We start from the raw sequence: 19,840 nt of genomic DNA, 5'->3' as shown, positions 1-19,840 counted from the left end.
GTATTCCATTTTTGGATAATCGAACGACGTTTTTCAGACGGAAGTGCAAGAGGCCATACCGTTACCACCGCGTCCTTCGACTCCTCAGAGAGAGCCAAGTCCGCCAAAAAAGCCAAAGATTGAGGATGACATCCCGGATCCGATTCATCCCCAGTTTACCCTTCCTCTTAACAACGCCACGATCCAAGAGGGTGAAAGGTTGACATTTGAATGTCGACTCATCGGGTTCCCTGTCCCCGAGGTCATTTGGTACAAGGACGGTATCTCGATTCAGAATAATCCAGACTATCTGACGAGCTATGAACAAGGAATTTGCACCCTCACTATCGAGGAGACCTTCGCTGAAGACTCCGCTCAGTTCGTTTGCAAGGCGTTTAATTCCGTCGGGTCCGCTGAGACCGTTGCCACTTTGACAGTCAAGGGTCAGTTGCAGTCGTTATGCGCTGTCCTGCGCCTTGTACCCTACTTCAAGTTTCCCTTGAAATGTTTCAGAAACGTCACCTGAGGAGCAGCTCAGCGCCCCGATATTCACTCGGACATTGACACCGACCTATGCAACCGAGGGTACGTCCCACAAGCTGGAGTGCACTGTCGAAGGAAACCCCTTGCCAACGGTTCAGTGGTTCAAGAACGAATCCAACATCGACAATTCCCCCGATTACGTTATCACTTACAATAACGGTGAAGCTGTTCTCAGGTTCGAGGAAGTCTTTCTTGAGGACCAGGCGACCTACACTTGCAAAGCAGTAAATCAAGTCGGTCAGGCATCCACCTCGGCCTCTCTGTCAGTCAAAAGTAAGCTACGTGAACATCTTGGGGAAAACACCTATAGAATGATTAATTGCTTTGGATATGGTCTTCTCTTATTTACTCTTTTTAGTTTCCGTGCCGACCGAAATTCCGTCATTCGTAACGCCACTTTCCAACGTGATGGCGAGGGCTGGACAAAAAGTGAAACTAGAGTGCGAGGTCAAGGGAATTCCACCGCCAAATCTGAGCTGGACTCACGATGGAAAGTTCATTAAGGAGACTTCGGACTTGAAGGTAATTCGTTCGATTAATCTGAACTGGATTTTCGCAAGCTTCTCGGACGAATCCAGGTAACAACGATTTTTGTAATTCCAGATCGAAACTCAGGGCGGAAAATCGGTGCTGACAATATCGGAAGCCTTTCCGAAGGACGCCGGAACCTACGTCGTATCGGCCAGAAATCTTGCCGGTGAGGCTACCAGCTCCTGTCACGTATCGGTAAAGGGCAGGATCCCCAATGAGACCAGCGATTCCGAGACAAACTACGACATCGAGCCGGTGAAACCTCGGATTCAATTGCCGCTAGAAAACATCGAAGTTAAGGAGGGCCAGCCAGTCCGTCTTGACTGCATCATCGTCGGTCAACCCGAGCCGGAAGTGAGTAAAGGGACGGTAATTCGGTGAAAATTTTGTGCCGTTAGACTGACTCTCGATTCTTAGGTGATTTGGTACCACAACGGAGAGCCAGTCAAGGAATCCGCCGACTTCCAGTTGCTTTTCCAGGGCGATCGGTGTACCCTCATTATTCACGAGGCCTTCGTCGACGACGGGGGGAACTACAAGGTGGTCGCCATAAACTCGGCTGGCGAAGCTTCGAGCGAGTGCGTCTTGTCGGTCGTTCGTAAGTAGAGTCACCTTGAAGAGCCTTATTCTCCAATTTCAGTTTTTTAATTTTGGCGATGTATGAAATGTGTGTTTTCACATTGGTCACCCAATTTCTGAAATGATTTCTACGGATCACCCGGTACGTTCAATGTCTCGTCCGTTTCTACCAACACAGCTGTAACTCCTGAGGTGGGTGCGGACGCAGAGGAAGAGGCAGTGGCAGAGGCAGAGGCGAATCCCAAAACTCAGGTAGAAATTGTCGAGGCTGGTTCTCCACCCAGGTTTACCAAACTGTTGACCGATTTACTCGTTGCCGAGGGGGAGAAGAGTGTGTTCGAATGCGCCGTGACCGGGGAGCCGAAGCCAGAGATCAAGTGGTTCTTGAATAATAAGGAAATATCTCCCAGTGATAGGATTGAAGTGAGTTGTCTGATGTTTAATTCCTTGATAAGATTAGTACTCAATGAATGATTACGTGACGCAGATCAAGGACGGGGAGTTCGGTACCTCCATCCTCGAAATATCGCGAACGCTTCCGGAGGACAAGGGCAACTATATTGTTAAGGCAACGAATTCCCTCGGCGAGGCGAAGGCGTTCGCTCATCTGATCGTAAAATCGCTCGGTGATTTGCTGCAGACGAGTGAGGAAATGGTGCAGATGGAAGAGAAGCTCGTCGCTCCGACGTTCAAGGAAATATTCTCCGAGAAGATCGTCACCGCCGGAGATACCACAAAGTTCGAGTGCATTGTTGTCGGAAAACCAACGCCTAAGGTCAGTTTATCGTAATGAATAAAATGAAGAATGTGACAGATGACCGCAAACTGATTTCTTCCTTGTTTGTTCGTTTTGTAATCTCCTGGCAAACGTTACTGCGATTTCCGGCATGAATCGTTGGGTTCCCTCTTTTATCAGACAAGTATCTTGCCTCCGTTTCAATTTGTTAACTGACTTATGGCATCCGGTAATCCTTTCAAGATCACATTAACCCAAAATCTTCTTTGAGCGCCTTTGGCGCGAAGTAAAGACAGGTCTGATGGATAGTGGTACCCTAATTCAAACGGATGCCAAATGCACGATCTTTTGGATCTTTATCTTTATCCCATATTAGCGCGAACTACCAGTCAGAGCAATGTTCGCGATCATGTCGTTTGACTAGTCTACCGGACTCTATAAAATAATGCAAAGTGACAATTCAACGGACTCGCTGTAAAAATACAATACGACATGTATCTGATAGTCTTAATAATCCTCGTCGTTCTGGTGAGTTTAAAATTCATAACACAAACCAAAGTTGAACATAGCTTCTCTCTGTCGTGATTTGATCTTTTGTACGAAACTTTGTTACTTATGATATCGGTTGAAAGAAGAGGAAGAGCAAAGAAAAACTTTCGTCATTTAACAAATTTATTATTTCAAGCTGCGGGTTTCTTGGGCTTGATTCAAAGAGCGTATCGCAATCGCATCCGACTCTACGTATTTTCATTGACGTCGAGGGATCATTAATTATAGCTCGGTAAACGGGATTTAAAAATAAACAGGCTATTATTAATACCAATTAAAAAGAACGTAACCGAAGGCTGGCTGTGACGCTATATTGTAGATATACATGCATGAGTGCGGCTGACACAATTTTCGGTGTTACTAACTACTTCATTATCACAATGACCGTAAATTTTCTTACCAAATTGTGCTGATTAAGAAACGAGCCGATTCATGGAACGAGGACTTCGATCACTCCGCGATTGAATTAGCTCTCCTCTCTGGGCCCAAATTGCTTAGCTGTCAGCAATCGCATTACCGTTAGTTATTCGAGACGTTGATTGGCCATGTGGCTGGTCAGGCTTGATAGTCTGATACTATGCATACCGAAGTCAATTCCTGTATGTGCACTAGGGTGGTTCATTTTCTAACTTGTTTCTACGATGTCACATGAAAAATTTGTGACAAATACTGAAAAAAAATTGTCGTAAAACCTGGAGGAGGTAGGAAAATATTTAGAGGTCGCTACCAATCATTGTGATATTTTTTATTCTTTTTTATGAATGAAATGAACCCCCTAATCTACACTCGATGACGCACTAATACTCCGGCAACCGCAATCAATTTGTCAAACAATCAAATTATTCTCGACTTTGACTCGATGACAGTTTCGGCCTTTATGTACCTGAACAGAATTTCCGGCGTCCTCGAATTCGAACACTACATTACCATTGTCCGTCAACCACGCAGTTTCATTGATCGTTTTTCCCATGTCAAACTCGTGGCGTACCTTATATAACGCTAATTTATTATCCTCGCATACAGACCCAGTGGCTTTTCAATGGTCAGCCCGTTTGCGGCAAAGGGTTCCTCGTCTCAGTGAGCGGAGATCGCCAAGTATTGACAGTTCCGGATGCCCAGGATGGTCTGAACGGAACCGTGTCTTGTGTCGCCGAAAATAGTGCGGGAAAAGCAGTCTGCACCGCCTCTCTCGAAGTCTGTAAGTTTTTTTCAGTTCTTATCGTCCATTCGTTTTATTTGGTCATTTTAGCTGGCGGGGTGTTTTCGCAACAACGCTAATTCATTTTGAACAAAAACGAGTGGAAGATGATTCGTAAGGCGGGAAGTACACCCGGTGATGTGCCGAGAAATCCAAACAAAGGCAAAAAGGCGAAAGATGGTTCAGCGAGTCTTTATGCCGCAGATGCAGAAATAGCGTAAAGAATATTGAGTATAAAATGTAAACGACATGAAAAAAGTAACGGCGCGCGTCGTGAGTGAGGAGATAGTTATTAATATATTTCCAGCTGCTACTGCTGCAGGCGATAAAATGAAGCGGATTTCGTATCTTTCAATACGACAAAGTACGTGTGTGAAGATTGGTGGAAAATTATTCTCGGGAAAATTGGGCTAGTATTGCGAGCAATTATTTGATTCTGATTTGATCATCTGATTGGAAAGCAGCGCGTAGTTGTCGAAATGGGAGTTTGCATCTCAGAGCAGCGGGGGTGAAAAAGATGGGTGTATTTTTATATTCCGCGTAACCAAAGCTTCCGCTGCAGCTAGTTCACTCGCAAAAATGATCTTCATAGGACGCGTCGCTGTGAATCACGTCTAATCCTGAACCCGTTGAATTTCGAAAGATTTCTGAAGATTTCAGGGATTCCACAGGATATCAAAAGATTACAAGAGACTTCATGAGATTTGAAGGGATTTTTTCAAAAGAAAATTTGAGAGATTTCAAGAGCTTTCATGAGATTTCACAAGTTATAAAAAGTTTTCGGAAAAGTGTACACCAGATTTGATGAGTGATTGACCTCTCGGATTGCAGCCTGACCTAAAGTACACGGTTCGATATAAGAATTCGAGAAGAAGGACTGAGCTGAGAACTGAAATAATCAAATCAGTTCTCGAATCTCCGAAACAGAAAGCTTAGCACTCCATTTCCGTGCTTGAAAATTGATCGCGTAAGTTTGACGATGAGGCGACAGATGAAAACTGTCGCGGAAAGATCGTTTCGCCTGGTAGGCGACTTTGGCGCATCTCCCACCGGCCCACAGGTGTCCAGAATATAACAAAAATAGGTCATTTACTAGTTTGCAGATGCGTCCGTCAGTCACGTCTGCTTCGACTGGCTGCCTCAGCGTTTCCGAATCGAGGTGAATAACTTCTAATCAGTCCTCGTCGCGGATCCTACAGTCTTGTACCTACAATTACTTCGCAAATTTCCTGCATGGGACTCGAACTTTTTACGTGGCTCCGTCGCGACGCCAATTCGTGGTGGGGGGCTGGGGCGACCAGTGGGCAGTAAAGACGATGGTGGAAGTCTAAGGCTTGGGTAGTGCTCGACGCACACAGAAATGCGTTATTTTTGTCGGCACAAATACCTACCCCGCCTCGATCTCGGCAGTCGTGGGTTCGCGCTAACTCGAAACTAAAGTCTGACCGCTGCGGATCGGCTATCGCCGATTACTGAGGTGAGTGAATACCCGACTGGACCGGGCTTCCGACCCCCTGCTTTGAGATATCGGTGGAAATCGTTCCCTCTTCGTTTTTGCTGGCTCATCTTCCCTCGCACCGTGTGAAAAACGCTGAAACGCAGTTCTGGCCAAAAGTTGAGCAAACTTGGACGGACGAGTACAAAAAATAACCGAAAACTAAATTATCGGCCTCGGCTTAAGCCAAGGTGTAACAAATCGATTTCTGGATCTGTACCGAAGCGAGTTACGTTGTGTTTTAAGCTCGAATGGAATTTACACAGTATATTTTACGACTTCACTTTCTCAACCGTGTTACCACCAACGTATTTTCTCTCTTGAATTATGACAATTTTCGGCTGCAGAGGTCGGTCGTAGAGGAAGTGTGACACCGAACAAATGCAAGCTGATGCTAAATTTAGCACGATCTTTGTGCATTTGAACTTTTAACAGTAGCTTAACGAAAATAGCCGAATAGCGCAAATTGAATCGGAGACTTGATTCCGGGCTATGTGTGCTGATTGTTCTTTGTGTAATATGTGCGATTCAGAGACTAAGGAGGTGTATTTTTTTGTCGCCCACACAGATCAAGTGCCGAGTTGATAAATTTTCTACCGCTTTACATCGAATGACCATTCTTTATGCAAGCATATCCTATTATACATGTCGCACTTTTATGACTCTTTGTAGGCGAAAACGAAGAGATATAAAGGCTGGCTGATTCAATCTGCCTGGAGTCCTATGTGATGCCAAATTTATTGCGAAACGTGGGACGAGACTATTTTGGGAATTATCGAATCGCCCTCGTTCCGAAACGTGATAATCTTCCAGTTTCTCTCTCTCGCCAAACGCGCAAATTACTTTGTTTTCAAATCGTCTAGGGGACAAATTTTGTGCAATAAAATAACTTCATGATAAGTTTTCCTCGATTTCTCAGGCTCTAAAATAAACTTTTGCAAAAGCGTGGGGAAGCAGTTGGATGAGAAAATCGGCTCGTCTTTGTAAAAATTTGTGACTCACGGTTGCGACATCAGGAGTTACGGCGTACTGGACTGTCCTTTGACCAACCCAGGCCGAAAATTCGAAGGGCGCAGTCTGTCAATGGATAAATGAACCATGTTGTCGCTATCAGCAGTCACAAACGAGTGGGCTAATAAATAAATCTCGTTAATTGACGTTGGTCAAGATGGGAAAAATCTCTGCGTGTCCAACTTGAAAATGTTGAACTCGGTACCAAGGGCGGTTATTTTCCTTTTGCGGCTTGTCAATGCGGTTATAAATATTGTCGCGATTGACTCATCCTGACAAAATGTGCAGACGAGCGTATCGCGAGGAAAAGAAGAGCGATTGATCGTAGCGTGATATGTAAATAAAGACAGTTACTCATCCCGAAATTAGCGACGACGGTTTTATTTTTACCACCAACGAGATGCAGAAGAGGTTTGAGTCACTTCTGCAAAGAATTAATTCTTGTATAAGACGATAGGCGTTTTAATATCAAGGGTGATGAAACGTGTCTAGGGGCCAAAGGTTATTGCCGATCTATTGATATCTCGATTATTCATTCGCAGGCAGTGGGGCGAACGCTGCAGAGGAGAAAGAGGTAGCCCTGGTCCAAATCCCAGCTGACGAAATGCAGTCGGTTAACAGTAACGAGAAACACTTCTCGGCGGAGACGTCGAAGGAATTGGCCGGTTCTCAGAGCACCATCACAAAGATGTCCTCGACCGTCACTCAGTCCTCGTCGTCGCACACGTCCAGCGTTAGAGAATTCTCATCGACGACTTCTTCCTCCACGATTCCCGGCCAAGCTCCGACGAGTGTCTGTGTAAAGTCGACCAAGCAATCCAGCGAGCTTTCTACTTCAGAAAATGGCGGGCCTCCTGTGGTTCAGGTGAAACTTCGTGGTTTAGAAGGAGTTTTTTATTTTCATGTCGTCTAGACCCTTTCGTGATATTTCATTTTCCCCTCGCAGTCCCACAAGGTGGAGGAATTCGAACGAATATTCCAGGACAAACCTGGCGAAATACGACAAGAGAAAACTGTGATTGTGTCTAAGGATGAAGACCTGCAGAAGGAAAGCAAAGTCATCGTTCATAAACCGACTCGAAAAAATGTTTCACCGAGGTTCGTTTCACCTCTCACGGGAATGATCGTCGACCAAGGAGCGGATGTTGTTATCGAAGGCATAATTGACGGTGAGTTTTTGATAAATTATTACTTTGATTCTTAGAATTTTAATAAAAGTACCCAGTCTCAAGTGTTGTCGATTTTGTTTCGTCATCTATTCGAGGCGGAAAATAATGATCAACATTAAAAAATACTCGCTATGTGCGCTGAACGGATTTCTTTTATTTTCTACAACAAGGTAGCTCTTGTTGCGGCATCACATAAATTTGAACCTCGGTGAAAATTGGATCCGTATTTCAGTCGCTGGGATGTTCAGAAGTTTGTCAGCAGTTTCTGCATTTGTCTCTTTGCCAAAAGTTTGAATGTTGTAGCTAATTGTGACAGAATTTTTTTTCACCGTCTTTTTATTTCTTCTTTTTCTTTTCTTTACTGTCCAACGTTCTCTCTATCACTCGCTTTACGAAGTGCCAGTGGCGAGTGAAACCTGTGCTCTAGAAATATTATGTTTAAAACATTATCCGTGGTACGAAGTTTTCCAAATTCGGCACCCTTGATTTGGTTTATTGGGTAACTTGCACTCGCTACAAACAGGAAGTGACCATTTCGATTTTACTACAGGTTTTCCGCAACCAGTTGTTACCTGGTTGAAAAATGGTCAGGAGTTGAAAACCAAGGATGGAATAAAGATCACCTTTGAGCACAATCACGCTCGAGTGGAGCTCAAGAACGTTAACGTTAAAGATGCTGGGCGGTATACCTGCACAGCAACAAACGACGTAGGAACTGCGAGTAGTACCGCTGACCTCGTTGTCAAAAGTACGAATATTTCCGGAAACCAAAAAGAAGCATTATCGCATTTTCAAAACCATTGAATCCACCCCTTATTTTAACCTGTCGCCTTTTCCAAACAGAGACAATCTTCCCGCCTGTGTTTGGCAGACGTCTTCAAGCGCAGGTAGTGAAGAGAGGTGACCGAGTAATAATGGAGGTAGAAATTACTGGAAGCCCTGAACCAACTGTGACGTGGTACAAAAATGACGCGGTACTAAAGGACGGAACCACAGGCATCAGACTGAAGAACCAAGGCAACTGCTACTCGCTGATTCTCGAAAGAGGTGCGTATCTTGACTCCATAGAAATCTAGTTTCTGGCGTTTCTAATCCTAAATCATCCGGTCTTCTATAGCCGAGAAGGAACACGCTGGAAAATACATGGTGCGTGCTACCAACGCGGGAGGCGAAGCCCAGAGCATCGCGGACTTTGCTGTATTCGAACCAACGCCTGACACGATGGTCGAGGTCCATAAAACGGTTGTCTACGAAAATGTGAAGCAAGAGGGAATCGTCCAGGTGAGTTTTTGATACTAGATGGGAAGTAATTTGTTGGGGGGGGGGGGGGAGTATTATGGTTGTGACAAGCTCCGTTAAGAATAGCTGGAATGAATATATTCTACTTATCTAGCCGGGCAGTACGAAGGGTGAGAAACCCGCAGCTAATCTGACAGCAGAGCACATCTCGACGACGACGATACAGCCGAGCGCTGGACTTGTTGGCTTGACCCCATCCTTTTCCCCCACTTCCGATTCCTCCCTAAGAACGACACAGGTTATACAGACGATCCAGCCGTCCTCCGAGTCGAAGTCGACTCGATCTGAGACCATATCGTCGGTTGTAGAATCCCACCAGAGCGAAATGAAGTCCGAGCAAAAGTTCCACATGAAACTCGAGCACAAGACACCACCGATTTCGATGCCGCAAAAGGCGCCGGAAGTCTCCTCGACGACGACGAACATCGTGACCAAGGTGACCAAAGATGACTTGGGCACCGTCGAGGAGAAGACGATGGAGGTGATCGAGAACGAGAACGTCGAAACATCGACTATCGCGAAAAAGGACGCCCTTAGCTTTTTCGAGTCGAAATCGAAGGAGGTTGAAAACCTCCCCAAAGGTCCGAAAGAAATGATAAAACTCCACGAGGAATCCGGGGGGCCAGCGCTTGATGTGAAGGTGAACAAGCTGACCCAGAACTACGAGCGCAGCACGAAGTACGAGGAGGTGAAGAAGCCGGAACCGGTCCCCGAATTTCAGACGACAAAGAAAGCGGTTCAGGAAATCTTCACCAAGATCGAACGAGGCTCGACATCGAGGGGCGTGGAGAATAACCTTATCGAGTTTCCTTACGAAGGCTACAAGCTTCCGCCTCTCGAGATAAAGCAGACCATTCTCGAGGACGTGACCGCTTCCGGTTCCCCGATCCACGGCACCCTCACTATATCGAAGCTTCAGGCCCAATCGGAGAGTGCTGAGGCGATGATGTCAGGGTTCACCCTGGTCCCGGAACCACCTCCGGAAATCGGATACATGCCGAAGGTTGACGCGGCGAAAAAAAAACGCCCTGATTTGTCGGTTAAAATAAAGCAGCTAGAGGAGTCCCACAAAAATTTATCCCCCCTTGAAGCTCCAATTGGTGGTGTTAGGATATTCCCATCCCCAGCGCCGAAACTCGAGCCCAAAATCGAAACCCCGAAACCGCAACCCCCGAAGACCATCATCCCCCCGCCCTTCGAGCTCGAGAAAAAAGAGGTCATCGAGGAGGTGTGCATGAAAAAATGTGTAAAATCCGAACCCCCGAAATTTGCCTCGACCCCGTCAGCACGACCAGCTTCCCCGAAGCTTCCCTCCCCGGGTCCGTTTGGCCAGACCGACACGTCCTACACCTCGGACTTTGAGACGCGTTCCCACGTGTCGACCGACCTTTCAGAGTACAGATGTCATTCGGTGGCGTCCTCGGGTCTCGCAGAGCGCCCGACGTCGCCAAAGCCTTCAGCGGACGGCATAGCGATGGAAAAATCGTGGGCGCGAAAGCATGTCGAATCGAGCAAAAAATCCTGGCCTCCACAGCAGGAGCATGTCTATTCCCAGAAGCAGTGGGCACCGGGTCAGGACATAAAGACTTCGTCACACGAGACGAGTCACGAAGTGAAAGAGACGCCTTCGGGCGGGCTCATCTCCACGAACATCGAATCGTCCAGCTCGATGGAAAGCAAGTCATGGAGCACGCGGGAAGAGCACGTGTTCAAGACAGTTTCTCATCCTGCAGCGACTCCGGTTCCACTACCGAAGCCGGTTCCGAAGCCGATAATCTACAACGCGGAGACGATCAAGGTCGACCACAAGGTCAACGCTGTTGAGGAGAAATCAATAAAGGAGAAATACACATCGGAGTGCGACGTCCATCGCACGGAATCTACCGAGAAAACCATAATCGAGGAACACGGACTGCGACCATCCACGGTTAAAAACACCTGGCCACCGGGTCTCGGAAAATCCGAAGAGCTGAAGGCGCCACAGCTGGTTAAGAGCTTTGCTGCCAAGCCCGTCGTGCAACTGTATCACCTGGTGGAGTCCGAACCCGAGCTCCAGCCGGGACCTCCACCGGAAATCGGCTACGTTCCCGGTCCCATCGTGCGTGAGAAAAAGGTCGAAAAAATCGAAAAAACGCTGGAAATGAGCATTGAGCAAACTCCGAGTAAAATACCGCCGGGGGCCATTAGGATAGTGCCTCCTTGTGCGAACGTTCCGGAACCTTCGGCGCCGCCGATTCCGCCGAAGGATGCTTATGTGGCGCCGCCACCACTTCCGACGAAGTCTCAGCCCTTCAAACGGTTCCCCGATTTGGACCCTTTCCCTTACCAGCCGGACGCCGGGACACCAAAGGTCGCGAAGGTCCCACCACCACCGACACCATCGAAGTTCGTCAAGGGCGAGTTCACTGGCAGCGACTACGAGTCCGACTTTGAATGTTCAACCATGTCCAAGTGGCGTGCTTACGAAAGCGACAACGATGCGCCCAGGTACAGGAGAGTCAAGGCCCCAGTCCCGAAGGGCCCTGCAAGGCCGAGATCCACCGAACCCGAGCCTCTGCCTCCTTCGAGCTTCGAGGTACCGCCACCAGAGTTTACAGGACCACCACGGCCCATTGTGACCAGGGAGTACCAGGAAAAGTCGTCGAAAAAGACGATGACCCGGCACGAGAGAGACCTCAAACATCAGCACACCGTCCAGTCACCACCTGATCTCAAGCCTGGATCACCGCCGATCTTCGTTCAGCCCAAGGCACCGAAGACCCCGCCGATTTTGGCTCCGAAATCGCCAACGAAGGTCAAGCCTGAATCTCCAAAGTTCAAGATCAAGAGCTTCCAGAAGGCCGAGAGTGGCTACATGGCCGACACTGACGAGCCCTTCCAACAGCACTCGGCATCCACGGTGCACAAGTCGTTCAGCAAGCACGAAGGTTCCTCGTCCCACTCAGAGTCGCACACTTCCTACTCAGAGTCCCACTCACACGTGATCAAGAGCCAGGCGTTCAGCAGTAGCAAGAAGGAGTTCAATTCCTTTACCGATAACCTGCCACAGGTCCAGCAGCAACAGTCCTGTTTCCTCGAGAAGACTACCTCCTCAGGCGGAAGTGGTTCAACTCAGTTCAAACCTGCCAAGGTTCGAGATGTGTGCTCGGTCGATGTTTTTTTGTTTATTTTCAATTTCTCACACCTCCGATTCACCTTCACCTGCTTGTTGCATACCCTGTTCCAAACTCCTCTGAGACTCGGAAATTACCCTTAACAGCAAACTAGGCCATTAGAACTACGCGAAATTGTTATTTTCCGTGAAATGAACTCTTCGTTTATAGTGGAGATGATCAGCATGTGGTGTAGAGATATGCACGTCGTAGTTTTAAGAAGGTGAAAATTTGGTTTCACCGCAAGCTTGCAATTTTATTTCATTTTCTAATGGTATGACGCATGATTTTATCACACGGAATCGACGAAAACATCTCCAGCTATTGTTATGTGATTTTTTCAGGAGACGGTGTACACTATAAATCACAGCAGTCAACAGCAGCACAAACAGGAGACGAATTCGGGACCGTCCTTGTACAAAACAATTCCTGTGAGAGTAAGCCAAGGTACGAGAGCGCCGCCGCCTCCTAGTCCTTCAAAATTCATTAAAGGAGAATTTAGGGAAAGTGATTATGAGAGTGACTACGAAGGCAGAATACCACCAGTGTGGAAGCCACACGGCTCTGACACCGACGAGTGCTCTTTTAAACCAGTCAAACCTAATCTAGTCGGTCCAGGTAATCAGTAGTCGTGATGGAAAAAAAAAGAAGAAAGGATGTTGTAAACTGTTGCGTAAAATCGTCGGGAATTAACCTTGATGTTGTTTTTATGACGACAAATTTTGACGAGAGCATAATTTTTGTTATGTGGCATATCAGGGTCAATAATTTCACTTGGAGGAAATTCATTTCTCGATCACATTTACTCGAACAATACTTGTGCCATTATAAAATATTAATCCTTAATTACCTCACACTCTTACGTATTTATCATCAACTTACTCCTCTCGCATATTTGTCATTTGTCATTATTGTCAATATCTGCAATTAACCCGCATCGTTACCGTTGTCTTGTTGTAGTGGAAGGAAATGAACAGTCATTTTCCCTCCTAAAATGATTACCTACGATTTTAATCAATCTTCTCTCAGTTACCGAAATATTAATTTCCCATGGTAAACAATTTCTCACCTTTGGGACACACAAAGACACGCAAAACTCAGGCAGTCACTTTCAAACTCTTGTCACGTTGTTCAATTCCCTGTGAAACTTCCTTAACCCATTGTGAATCTACACTGTCGAGTATAAGAGATAGCGGAGAATTTGGTTAAAATTGAAGGTGAAGGCTTTTGATGTACCTGGTTGAAAATTTGAGTCGTTTAACAAGACGGTAAAACGATTCACTCTCTGTACCACCCTAATCAATGACACTATTAACATCACCATACCAAATTTTGTGTTTTTTTCTCATGTAGGTAAACAACAACAACAACAACAACAACAACATCAATATCAACAACAACAACCAGCCAAGACAGATCCCCTACCAACCCCACCCACTGTGTTTGACAACCCTCCCACATACTCTGGTCCACCTCGTCCCGAATTCAAAACATCCGACAGATCTGCGATGACAGTAAAGGTAACAAAGGATGCTACACAGTTCGAAAAGAACCAACGCGTGATACAGAAACCGTCGCCGATTTCGCCTCAGCCAAATCTCGAGCTCATAGTCGCAACGCCAGCGAAACCAAAGTCGGTTTTGCTTCCCGGTTCGCCGCCAGTTCTGGGCTACGTCCCACCACCGACCAGCCACGACCGTAATCAGCATCACCAAACCTTCTACGAAGCTCGAACTGGAGTGCCGTTCCACAACGCGGTTGGAACGGAAACAAAGAAGACAGTCCGCATGGACGAGTCGACGGAAAACACCCGGAGAATCGTTACCGTCGAACAGACCAGCCGAGTCATTAAGTTTGGAGACAATTCGCAGAACCTGCGGAACACGGAAAAGCAAGGCGGGTTTACCAGGCAGACCAGCAACTCCCAGAAAGGAAGACACAGCGTGCCGACGCCGACGAAATTTGTTCAAGGTCAGTTCAGGGAGTCCGACTACGAGAGCGACGCGGACATTCGCATAAAGCCGAAGTGGGCACCGGCTGACAGCGACACCGAGGACCTTCACTACCGGAAAGTTCAGCCGCCGAGGACCGCGAGGTCTTCGAGCGTACCGGTTCAAGGTCAGAGGGTCGAACGTGTGGTGACCCCCATGGAATTTGACACTCAGCCACCGCTGATGCCGCAGCCGACTTCGTTCGCTCAGCATCTGAACGACGTTACCGCGGAAAAGAAACGACTCCAAAGAGTCGAGGAGATGAGAAAGAGATTCGATTCTCAGTCGAAAATATCCAGGCAACAATCCCACGACTCGTCTTTGCAAGGACAAAATATCTTGAAGCCAGGATCACCGCCGGAATTTGGCTACGTTTCGAAGTCCGACTTTAAACAGGCCGCAAATAGTAAGAACCCGATTGGCAAAAATACACACTTTAAATTATCTTCCATTGTACTGATAAATTGTTGCAATGATTAATTATTATTTTTTTTTTTTTATTTCGTACCATTTGTTTTACTCGTGCATTTTTTAGCTATGGCTTCGAAACACATGAATGACATGACATCGAGCTTTAAGTCCAAGACCGAAAAATTTGTCAAAGATATCGCGACTGATATGAGAAAGAAGCCCATATTGAAACACGCTTCGGATGATCGATCTCCAGACACAGACGATCCACAAGCCTACAGAGAAGAATCCAGACTCGCACAATACGGTAACTTCTGCAGAATTCAATATCGATCTTCAAATCCAGCTAAAGTTCCAGCTACGTGAAAGAAAAATCGAAAATAAAAAATACAAAAATTCGACGAATCAAGATTTTCAGTTTAACTTGCACCCTTTCTATTCATTTTTCATTTGCACAATTTTTCGATGTTCGCAAAAGTCACCCTCCAAGTTTCTAACACGATAGACGTACATCCTTCACCGACGAAACAATCGTGGCGCAAAATTTTTAATCTTTCCGTTAAATCCGCCACAAAACAGGGACGAAACACATCGACCCAGACACCGGGCTTATATACTTCAAGTACGACTTCGGGTACGAGTTCGGAGTGATTCTTCCGGGCGAGGGCAAGAAGACGGTGAGCAGCGCGACGAAATCGATACGCGGACAGCGCCGGGCAAGCGACATCGAAGTCCCGATAACCCACGAGTTCACGACCAAAAAGGAGAACGGATTTTCACGAGCCGCGAGCAAGTTCGAACCGACGGGAAAGTTCCCGAGTTCGAAGACGGTGAAGTGGGGCGAACCCACCTCCGAGAGTGAATTCTCCGAGGCCGAAGACTCCAAGAGCAAAACGAGACGCGGGCTCGGATTTTCTCCCGGCAAAAATCTGCAAGCTCCGAGTGTCGCGATCCCGCAGTCCACCAGGTGGCTTGGCGACAACACGCCCAGCCCAATGTCACTCAGTCCAAGCATACCGAGTCTGTCACCCCATCAGAGCAGCATCAGCGCTGGACCCCCAAGTAACGTTGACTCTGCAGGTAGAACCAACCACGCCTTCGTTTCGACGAGTTACCCCGTCTACTGGTGGCCTTTTAGTCTCGTTTTACAACCCGATACACCTCGCTGCGTTGAACCCTGCACCGCATCCTCCGTCATGCATCTTCACATCCCTGCATTGCATTTTCATTTTCATTTGAGCTTCCGTTGTATTATATCCAATCTGTTGTCTTCTCGTATAGCCTGCGAGTTCTTCGAGTTGTCGTTGTGTACATGTAATCTTTGCCGGTTTATTTTCAAAAGTACCTTATACCGTGGAGACTCCGTTATAAGTCAACATCGATGCGTCATGACTTTTAGACAATTTTTGTAGCTGGTTGTATTTTGAACGTGTGCCTCTTTGATGTATGTTACCTTAAGCTGGTCCGTATTTAGCGTCTTGACGAATTTTTTCCAACCCACTCCCCCAAATTAACTACAAATAATTCAAAAAATTGACGAATTTTTTCAGTTTCTTTTACCTCAATTCTAAGAGTTAGTCCTACTTTGGGTGGGGCGGCAAAAATTCACCAACGTCCTAAATAAGGACCACCCTAATGTTACCTGTACCGATTTTCAGTTGCGTATACAGCTGATTGAAATTTCTGTCGACGAGTCGATAGTTTTGCGGATTGTTATTTTACTCCTCAAATTACAGGATCGCCATGGCCAACGAACGGTGCTCCAACAACCAAAGAGATAATCCAGCCGTATTTGGACATTCAGCCAAAGAAAGCGCCGGTTTTTATCACGGTGGGTGTCTGACGGTCTCAGAGATTATTAACCGCGGGTGAATTCAGACAATAATTATTCGTTTTCGCTAATTTTAGCCTCTGCGAGACATCGCTGTTGTCAGCGGACAAACGGCAAGATTCGAATGCATCGTTCAGGCCGAACCACAGCCCAACATCCTCTGGTCTAAGGACGGAAGGATCATCGAGAACTCTTCGAACAACGAGATTCAGTACAGAAACGGTGTATGTCGCCTATCAATACCCACCGCCTATCCCGGTACGTATAGATTAGGTTACTTTCGATTCGTCGTTATAAAGTCCTTTAAGGTATGCGATTTCTGATATTATAAATCACTCACATGCTTGGGAACGTTTTAAGGGGTTAACACCACTCTAACGGCCGAAAACTTTCTATTATCATTTTGATGTAAAATGGCGGTGACAGAGCCAATCTTTACAGAATGTAATTCTAAAGCTACTGTAAAATTTCAAATCGATCCATGTAACGGTGTTAAAGTAATCTCTCCTCCCAGTTTGAAAAAACTGGTTAGGAGAAAAATGTAATTGAAGTTTTACGTGACAATGTGGCAAAATCGAGAATTGTATTTTCTAAACATTTTTCTACCCCATAGGACCAACTGGATATTGTTTTTATGAAACTAAGATATTGTATAAGCCAGAAAAAAATCGAATTTTCCAAAATCCTAAAGTGGTGTTACCCCTAAACTCGCGAGGAAATATATCGGATGATTGCAAAGAACACGGCCAGTGAGGCGAGAGAAAATATGATTGTGACGTGATTTTCGGTTCCTCAGAGGATGCAGGGGCTTACAGCTGCACGGCGACGAACAACCTAGGATCGACGAGCACTTCCGCCACTCTACTTGTACCAGGTAACAGACGATCAGTATATAACGCAAAGTAATATCGTATTTAATTTTCTGGGTTATCGGTCAGAGCGAAATATATACTGCGTCGATGTGGAATATGTAAGGTGGTGGATTAGTGGTGAGGCTATAATAATTGTGTATAACGCTGTGTATCGCATTGCGATTTACTATTGTTACTGTAATTCTTTTTTCTCGAACACGTCGTGTTTAAACAACGTGAGATCTGAAAAAGCGATTCTATAAAGTAAACGGTCGGATTTGATTGTATGAAAAAGTAATCAACGAGCATGAAAAAACAAAACAAATGACAAAATTATTTTTGCTACTTACATGATATTGAGGGTAAATCTCGTTTTCAAAGATAGAATACATGATTTTTTTCCTTGATTCTAGAGCCTTTGACATTACCCATCGTTTCGTATTGAATACAAATTAACTATAATTTACTCAGTTATACGTTATAATAATTATTATTGTTATTATTATTATTACGGTGTATAAACACCGATTGGGTTGTAGAATGTTTTTGTTTTTTGTGCATTTTTGCGATGATAATTAACTCAAATGTTACACTAGTCAATGATTCAGAACTCAGTGTCGATCAAAACGTTACTTGCTGGAAGCTTCGAAAATTATGATTACGTTGCTCATGCTTTTTGTCGTCGGGTTGTGTCTCTTTTTTCGTTTTGTCTTTTGTTTAATTCTCTGTACTACTTTTTTCGTTCACGTAGAATGCCTGTTCGAATGCATTTTTATTGGTGGTCGCTATTGCAAATTTTCTCATTTGAATGAATTAGAATCTTTATATCTCACTCTCCTCGAGTCTCAATTTTTATTTTCGTATATACACACAAAAAAAAAAAATATATTTTTTGAATATCGATCTACACTATTGATAACATACAAAAATCATTGCCTGCTGCTTGACGAGGTAATTCGTATTTTTTCTTGTAATTTTTTTCCTCCTTATTTGTATTAGATATTTATATACATGTATATAACAACTTAATTGTCGCTATTCTTTGATGCTGTGTAAAATTGTGAAAGAAGAAATAGAAAGAGATTAGACCAAAAATCGTATAGAGAAATTATGTTTTCCAAAAGATAATCGGACAGCGTCTAATAATTCTCGATCACGCAAACGGTGAACAAGCTAGTCAGGTTATTTCAACAAATAAATAACCATGTACAAGGTTGAATATGTATAACGAAAATGAAAACAACATTATATTTATGGTTTAATTTGGAGGAGGTCTTGCCTCTGTTTAAATACTCCCTACCTCCGGCATAATTGTCCTTTTGGAGCTTTTGTTATTTCTAATTGACATGTCTCTATTACCTGTTATATAGTCAGCATTGAAACGCATCTATTTATTGTAGTTATTATTCGAATAATAAAGTGTATATCACCTATCCTCATATACATATATAATGGTATATTATATTATATAATGTAAATAAACAATGCTTCCTCTGCAATATAAATCACATATGGGTCTCTTGGTGTAACCGTTTATTATAATCATTATAAATAAAATTTACCTTCTTTCTCAATGTTTTCAATCCTAACTCCTAACTCGTTTGATTCCGTCGAAAGGATCGAAGAAGGTCTTTAAAAAAATCTTTAAAAAGGAAGAAATATCTTCAAAAAAGTGTAATTTTCAAGAAGTAATTCAAGGGTGAGCGAATCTACGTTTTTCTCGTTCCTCAAAGTTGACTAAACATTGGTCCCTTCGACATATAATCGAATATTCGAGTCCCCCAAGTCCGAAAACAATTTATAATTATCAAAATCTGTACAACTAACATGGGGATACTAACGTAGATCATTGTGAACATAGATCGTAGAAACTAGAATAATTTTCTATATCCAGCTTATCGTAGTTAGTTGTGAAAATTGACGAAACTATCGGTCTGGTGCATGAAAGCAAAAAGAATCCCTGCAGCAGAGAAGATCGCTGAAGTGGTGCAGGTCGGAGTAATCGAAGTGAAACTCCGTGGTCCTCGTCATCAAGTTTGGAAAATAATTAGTGTCAACGTGATTGCGTTGCTTGTAATTGATCGAAATAAGTAGTCACTTGGGATATTGGAAGGCTGTCCGGGTAATTCCTGAGCGATACACCGAAAGTCAAAAAGGAAAGTGCCGCGGTCAGCTGTCCCATTGCCGTGTGCGGGACAAAAATAGAAGGCATCGTAATCGCGCGAAACGACGAAAGAACGTGTGAGTCGGCTCGGCCAAGAATAAAAAATACCTCTCGAGCGGGAAAACAAACTTTTTTAGATATCAATTATATCCGAATTCTGCACAAGCGTGAAGCGTATAAGGCGAAAATTTTTGTACGAATTTTGGCGACAGAAAAAAACGAGTGAAATACGCTTCCGGTTCCCCTTACGGACTCCGAGACCAGAAGTTCGTCGATTAAATAGTTGGTTAATGGCCTCGAAAAAATTGTCGAGATCGCGATCGCTGGAGTTACGTAAATTCTTTGCTAATA

The 19,840-nt window shown here is 44.9% G+C and overlaps 1 protein-coding gene across 9 annotated transcripts in view; it reads left to right on the top strand.

Annotated features, from left to right (window-relative positions):
* Positions 1 to 18,835, top strand: part of LOC124297496 (titin) — a 52,944-nt gene extending 34,109 nt beyond the window's left edge. For 6 of the 9 annotated variants that reach the window (XM_046748598.1, XM_046748599.1, XM_046748602.1 and 3 more), the window contains 21 exons: positions 38 to 422; positions 493 to 795; positions 881 to 1,044; positions 1,126 to 1,407; positions 1,471 to 1,651; positions 1,811 to 2,055; positions 2,120 to 2,407; positions 3,941 to 4,115; positions 7,164 to 7,486; positions 7,568 to 7,790; positions 8,341 to 8,538; positions 8,634 to 8,837; positions 8,908 to 9,071; positions 9,184 to 12,219; positions 12,586 to 12,688; positions 13,595 to 14,638; positions 14,768 to 14,950; positions 15,223 to 15,723; positions 16,380 to 16,474; positions 16,552 to 16,732; positions 17,271 to 18,835. In XM_046748598.1, coding sequence (XP_046604554.1) covers positions 38 to 422; positions 493 to 795; positions 881 to 1,044; positions 1,126 to 1,407; positions 1,471 to 1,651; positions 1,811 to 2,055; positions 2,120 to 2,407; positions 3,941 to 4,115; positions 7,164 to 7,486; positions 7,568 to 7,790; positions 8,341 to 8,538; positions 8,634 to 8,837; positions 8,908 to 9,071; positions 9,184 to 12,219; positions 12,586 to 12,688; positions 13,595 to 14,638; positions 14,768 to 14,950; positions 15,223 to 15,723; positions 16,380 to 16,474; positions 16,552 to 16,732; positions 17,271 to 17,380 — 8,388 coding nt within the window. In that variant the 3' untranslated portion in view covers positions 17,381 to 18,835. Of the gene's footprint in view, positions 1 to 37; positions 423 to 492; positions 796 to 880; positions 1,045 to 1,125; positions 1,408 to 1,470; positions 1,652 to 1,810; positions 2,056 to 2,119; positions 2,408 to 3,940; positions 4,116 to 7,163; positions 7,487 to 7,567; positions 7,791 to 8,340; positions 8,539 to 8,633; positions 8,838 to 8,907; positions 9,072 to 9,183; positions 12,220 to 12,585; positions 12,692 to 13,594; positions 14,639 to 14,767; positions 14,951 to 15,222; positions 15,724 to 16,379; positions 16,475 to 16,551; positions 16,733 to 17,270 lie in introns of all 9 variants that reach the window. The other 3 variants (XM_046748600.1, XM_046748607.1, XM_046748603.1) reach the window with 3 other exon arrangements.
* The last annotated feature ends 1,005 nt before the right edge of the window (positions 18,836 to 19,840 follow it).

The sequence above is a fragment of the Neodiprion virginianus genome, chromosome 2 (genome assembly GCF_021901495.1).
Source record: "Neodiprion virginianus isolate iyNeoVirg1 chromosome 2, iyNeoVirg1.1, whole genome shotgun sequence".
Taxonomy (NCBI): domain Eukaryota; kingdom Metazoa; phylum Arthropoda; class Insecta; order Hymenoptera; family Diprionidae; genus Neodiprion; species Neodiprion virginianus.
This window is presented reverse-complemented; position numbering and strand designations above follow the sequence as displayed.